The 5,571-nt window shown below is 40.7% G+C and overlaps 1 protein-coding gene across 1 annotated transcript; it reads right to left on the bottom strand.

Moving 5' to 3' along the window:
- Positions 1 to 1,052: 1,052 nt before the first annotated feature.
- LOC125297996 (polymeric immunoglobulin receptor-like) lies at positions 1,053 to 3,048 on the bottom strand. The gene is made up of 4 exons (XM_048248605.1): positions 2,962 to 3,048; positions 2,387 to 2,683; positions 1,917 to 2,228; positions 1,053 to 1,636 (listed from the first exon to the last, which is right to left on the bottom strand). Exons 1-4 carry the CDS (start codon positions 3,032 to 3,034, stop codon positions 1,332 to 1,334), a joined length of 987 nt encoding a protein of 328 aa, XP_048104562.1. The 5' UTR covers positions 3,035 to 3,048; the 3' UTR covers positions 1,053 to 1,331.
- Between the last annotated feature and the right edge of the window lie 2,523 nt (positions 3,049 to 5,571).

Raw genomic sequence — 5,571 nt, 5'->3', positions numbered from 1 at the left:
CTATTTCAAATAATTCAAACTCTTATTAAATGAAGTCAAAATCATCTTACGAGAGAGCTCTAGGTAAGTCTCTTTATACTAAAAACAATACCAACTAGATGTTTCTAGATTTATCAGATTTCACACTTGGTTAGAAAAGTCAGCTTTGCAGTGCTGCAACCCATGAACGACTCAATGCATTGTGTTTAATACATCACTTACACTGCACTTAGACATTAAGTACATCATTTGAGTGTTCAGTTTTAATTTTAGAATATCAGTTGTTATTGTCTTCATTATCATAATTTTCATCATCATGCTCACCATCCTCATCACGTTGATTGGCAGGGTATTGGTTAATATTTCCTGTAGCCACCTTGCCATAATATCAAAATCACCTATGCTCTGTTGCCCAGATATCTGTTATGTTAACCACCTAACTTCAAACTATTCAGAACTCCTTTGTAATACAACTTTGTACCTGAAGAGGCGCTGTATTCAACGCATGCAAGGCAATGGAAGATTGCTGGTGCAGACGTTGTGGTGCATTCAAGATACAGTATCTTGAATCATTCACATCATAGACCGTATATATAGAACTATTTTTGCACATTATATTACAGTATGTATATTCTATCAATACAGTCTATGATTCACATGGTCCCTTTTACTTCAGTATGTTCATCCATGTGTAATGTCCCACATTCTTGTGTACAGTATGATGTTAAAATAAAAACACACATTTTGGATTAATGCTTTAGCTGTTGGGCTTTTTTTTATTTTTTTTTTTAAAGTCAAATATTTTTGTTTTGATGTACATCAAAATAGGCAGAGGTATCAAAGCAGCAATATAAAAAAAGTTATGGATATGGACACAATAATCAAAAATCCTAGCCTGGCTAGCACCACCACTTCTCAATGAGACGTGGTCTGGGAACCAAACGTTCATTTTCTCGTATTTGAAAAAAATGCCCGGATCCGTTTATTGGGTGCCACGGATGTCTATCAAATGCGTCTGTGCATAGCTCATCATCGTCTTGCTTTCCCCCCTGTTCTGTGATTGGTTCCCTATCTCAGGCGAAAATTTGCTCCATGGTCTCCAGGCTGCCTTAGCAGCGTGAATCAAATCGCGCGCAAGGCAGCATGGGAACACCCAGGCTACAAAAATCCATTGTTAGTATTACATTCTATCTTATTGACCATTTACAAAAAAAACTTTAAGTAATGTATTTGCAGTTGAAGTGCCACAAACATTTTGCTCATCCTATTGTTTCAAAAAAATGTGAAAGTAAACAAAAGGAAAAAGCGTTGGCATCGTTAGGAAACGTTCACTGGAAACGTTAGGAAAACAATCATTTTGTGTACACTTCGAGATCGACAGCAGAAGTGAACTCAGGTCCTGCCTCTCCAAACTCCACACACCAGTATATCCCAGCATCCTCTGCTCTCAGGTCCTTGATGGTCACAGTGAAGACTCCCTCAGTAGCAGAAGTGCTGTCATTCAAAGTGAATCGGTCACCATCGACTGACCCTTCCTGCAGGCACTTGACCGGATCTTTTCCTCTGCAGAAACGCTTGGTGCCTCTCGATTCCTCCTCGTTCTGATATGGGCAGGCAATCTTCAGAAAGCCCCCCAAGTGTCCACTTACAGTGGTCACTGCAAATCACAAATGCATCATACATATAATACCGCATCACATAATGAGGCAGAGACAAACATAACTTCACCCTTTGTTTCCTAACACACTGTTTGCTGTCAATCTTCCAACCATTTAACCAGGTCAATCAATTAATCAATCTGCTCTCTCTCTCTCTCTCTTTCTATGTTTTTAGATGATAACCAAATAAAAAAAGACAAAAAAACATGAAACAAATTAAAGAACATGAAACACTGAATGCACAACATAATCATACAATTACCGTAAATTGAAACTCACCGCTTTTAACAGCCAGCCTGCGTTCAGAGAGATGATCAGGTTCATTTTGACCTCTTATCATTCCGCAGCTGTACTTCCCAGAGTCCTGTGCGGTCAGTTCCTGCAGGGTGACAGTGAAGACCGGGGCGTTGGTGTGGTCTTGAAGCGAGACACGCCCGTCCACCTGGCTGGTTTGACCTGCCTTGGTCTCAATGAGGGTGTTCGGGGATGCAGTGTCCTTTTTGTAGAAGTATTTGGCCTTTGTCTGAAAACCCTGGGCGTACGTGCACCTGAACGTAACCTCTCCGCCTTCATAACCAATATTTGACAGTTCTTTTTGTAAAAAAAAGATGAAATCACCAGTGAGAATATGTACATAAAGATTATAGAAACAGCAACAGAGATAGCTATGTATTTAGAAACTCCTTATAAAGTGTACAGAATCAGTATACATAATAATGATAGATATCATGATATATGAAATGACTCACCCCAAAACTGTATTGTCTTAATGTCGACTCGGTCTCCATCCGTGGAGAAACCGCACTTGTAAACGCCACTGTCCCCGTCTGCCACTCGCCTCAGGGTCAGGGTGGCGAGCTTGTCTGACCTGTTGTCTTGGAAACCAAAGCGCTGGCCCGGCCCGGTGGCGATGACGTTACAGAGCCCACGCTCACAGACTTTACAGAAGTCTTTGGTTTTGGATGCCAACTTGGGCGGATATTGACAGGAGATGTCTGTTCTCTCGCCAATGTAACCATAGCTGACCATGTCCTGACCACTGGAATCTACCATTGAGGTCAAGAGAAAATAATAATAATAATAATAATAATAATAATAATAATAATAATAATAATAATATACATTTTCAACATCATACACTTTGCAGCATTCATATTTACAGCATTCATCTTAAATTTAAAACCCATGACATAAGAGTAAAGAGTAAAGATATATAGTTATATAATAATTATTAATAACGATTTAGGACATACAATCATATTGTGTTAAGCATAATTTAAGACATATTAAGAGACACAATAATATTATGGTTTGTTTTCCTTACCAGGAATCAGGCAGAGAATGAGAAGCAGAAGATGCTTCAGAGGGATCTGGAGAGGAGACTGTATCTCTGACATGGTAACGAAGGGGAGTCAGCAGCTCTCTGGGAGTGAAATGAGGACCCGGGACATTTATATGGAGTCCTGTCTGGAGGGGTTACGCAATTCTTTCCTATGTTTTCTTTCCCCTCTGTTTTTGCTTGATCAGCATATTTTGCATACGTCTCTGCAGCTCAAAATATTGAGCAATTGCATTTTTTTTTTATTCAAGTTCTCTCATTTTCAGTAAAAAGCAAATAAATTGGAATGACAACTGCTAACACAGCAGATTGTGCAGCCTACATTGTCTTGAGCAATCACACTTGCAATTCAAGTTCCTCATTATTTTTTCAGTAAGGGGTTTATTTACTCTGAACTGGCAATGACAGATGCATAGTCCCTTATCAATATATGTCCACTAAGTCTTTTTTGCAGAAAGTGACTCATGACTCTTCACTGTGTGCGCAATGGCAACACAACCACAACTCCTACAGCAAACACTGCAGACAGTAATAACCCATGACTCTTCTTCACTGTGTGCGCAATGACAACACAACCACAACTCCTATAGCAAATTATGGAAGATTAATCTCTAACCCATATAGAGAGAAAAATATATGGGATGGGCATTTTTAGACTTTTCCCCCTCGAAATTGTACTGTGCCTACTTCAGAGGCCGCTGTTCCCACCTAGTTTGGCCTATCATCAAATGCTTGGTCTCTTTAGAAAGCTGTGACCTTGTAGTTTCTTAGGGAACAATCAGAATAGCTGTGGGAATTACTGGCACAGAGGTACAGAGGCTAGAATACTGTTTTATATTTCTGCCGGATAACAAGTACCTCTGAACTGACCACATTTCAGCCCTCTAGGTCATTTGAGATGACGAGGGCGAGGGGCAAAAAACTCCCCGACGCGTAGCCGAGTTGCCTCCGCCCTAGTCTATTAATTCCGTATAACTGGACACACCTCGAAGGCCGTTATTCTGCTTATCACCCGGTTGCCACTGTAAAGCAAAGGAAACACGCGGTTCCATTTAAAAAGAAGCTCACTAGTTCAGCTTGTTGTACAACTTTCATTTGCCCTATATTAGCGATAGCATGGACAGTTAGCTTATTTATAGTTGATTCCATTGTTGCGAAGCCTGCCTCCAAGCTCAACCGTCGTCCTACTATCATTGTTACACAGTAGCTACCATTCATAAGCATTGATACGGAACGACGATTAAACTTTTTTACCACATCTACTTCATAGGTGTCCCGTTATTCAGAATTAAAAGCCACCCCACCAGCCAATCAGAAAAGAGCATTTCTTCTCTCTGGGTGATATGGGGCAGCCGTGGCCTACTGGTTAGCACTCTGGACTTGTAACCGGAGGGTTGCCGGTTCGAGCCCCGACCAGTGGGCCACGGCTGAACTGCCCTTGAGCAAGGCACCTAACCCCTCACTGCTCCCCGAGCGCCGCTGTTGTAGCAGGCAGCTCACTGCGCTGGGATTAGTGTGTGCTTCACCTTGCTGTGTGCTGTGTGTGTTTCACTAATTCACACATTGGATTAAATGCAGAGACCAAATTTCACTCACAGGATCAAAAGAGTACATATACTTATACTTATGGTTCCATAAAGAACCATGGCTTTGTGTTGAACCGTTACAAGTGAAAGGGTTTTCATGTTGGAAGCACCTTACTTTGTATTTCCATACCCATGTATCCATTCTTTCAAAAAATTATCGCCTTCGGGTCTTTGAAGCATTAAAAGAGGTTCTTCTGTGGCATCACTCTGAAGACCCATTTATTTTATAATGTATAAAATATATAATATATAAGGCCACATTTAAATCAGCGTGAGACTAGCACAAGTGTTTGTTTTTCCACCAATATTGCACAACAGTGACATGTTTGGGATTCAATGGTGTGATAATGATAAGATTTGTGTGTGATAAATTGCGGCTGAAATGCAGATACAAGAGTCCCCCTCCCAATCGGTGTGATCATGTCACCCTCTCTGCCTCTTCAGTGTTGTCATGGCCACCCCTCTGTTGTCTCTGCTTAGTGATGGGGCGAGACAGCAGAGAGGTGGACAGAGAGCCAGGGAGATGGTAACAGATGACAGATGCAACACCTCTCTTTTTATGCTGCTTATGCAATCTCACACACTCTGTTCTGTTCTCAATCCCCTACTGCCCAAGCACACTGGGTTTTAGAGAGAGAGAAAGAGAGAGAGTTGCTGCTATTTAAATGTTTTATGTATCCCTGTATATGGTGTCCTTGAGTGCCAAGAAAGGCATACATAAATACAATGTATGTATGTATTATTATTATTTATTAGAGAGAGGTAGTGAGGCGTCTGCTTTTAATTTGCATATACATGTAGTTTATGTTTCATGCCAGATGGTATATCTCATTCAAGACTTGTTTTCACATTCCATGTCTTTCTCTGTGGTATTTTGATAAATATACTATGAGAGAGAGAGAGAGAGAGAGAGAGAGAGAGAGAGAAGCTCAAGGTTTTGTGTTTTAGGTATTTTTCAGAGCTTTTTTATGTTTATATAAACCTGCAGTCGCCCTCGGTGACCTGGGTT

The sequence above is a fragment of the Alosa alosa genome, chromosome 7 (genome assembly GCF_017589495.1).
Source record: "Alosa alosa isolate M-15738 ecotype Scorff River chromosome 7, AALO_Geno_1.1, whole genome shotgun sequence".
Lineage (NCBI taxonomy): Eukaryota > Metazoa > Chordata > Actinopteri > Clupeiformes > Clupeidae > Alosa > Alosa alosa.
Note: the sequence above shows the minus strand (reverse complement) of the source record. Positions and strands in the feature narration are given on the sequence as shown.

Bases quoted from the DNA above. Each gene is read 5' to 3' on its own strand.
- LOC125297996 (XM_048248605.1), bottom strand. From the start codon at position 3,034: ATGTCAGAGATACAGTCTCCTCTCCAGATCCCTCTGAAGCATCTTCTG. The intron at 2,684-2,961 runs GTAAGGAAAACA...CCTCAATGGTAG, and splicing joins CATTCTCTGCCTGATTCCTG to ATTCCAGTGGTCAGGACATG. The intron at 1,637-1,916 runs GTGAGTTTCAAT...TGTGATTTGCAG, and splicing joins CAGGCTGGCTGTTAAAAGCG to TGACCACTGTAAGTGGACAC.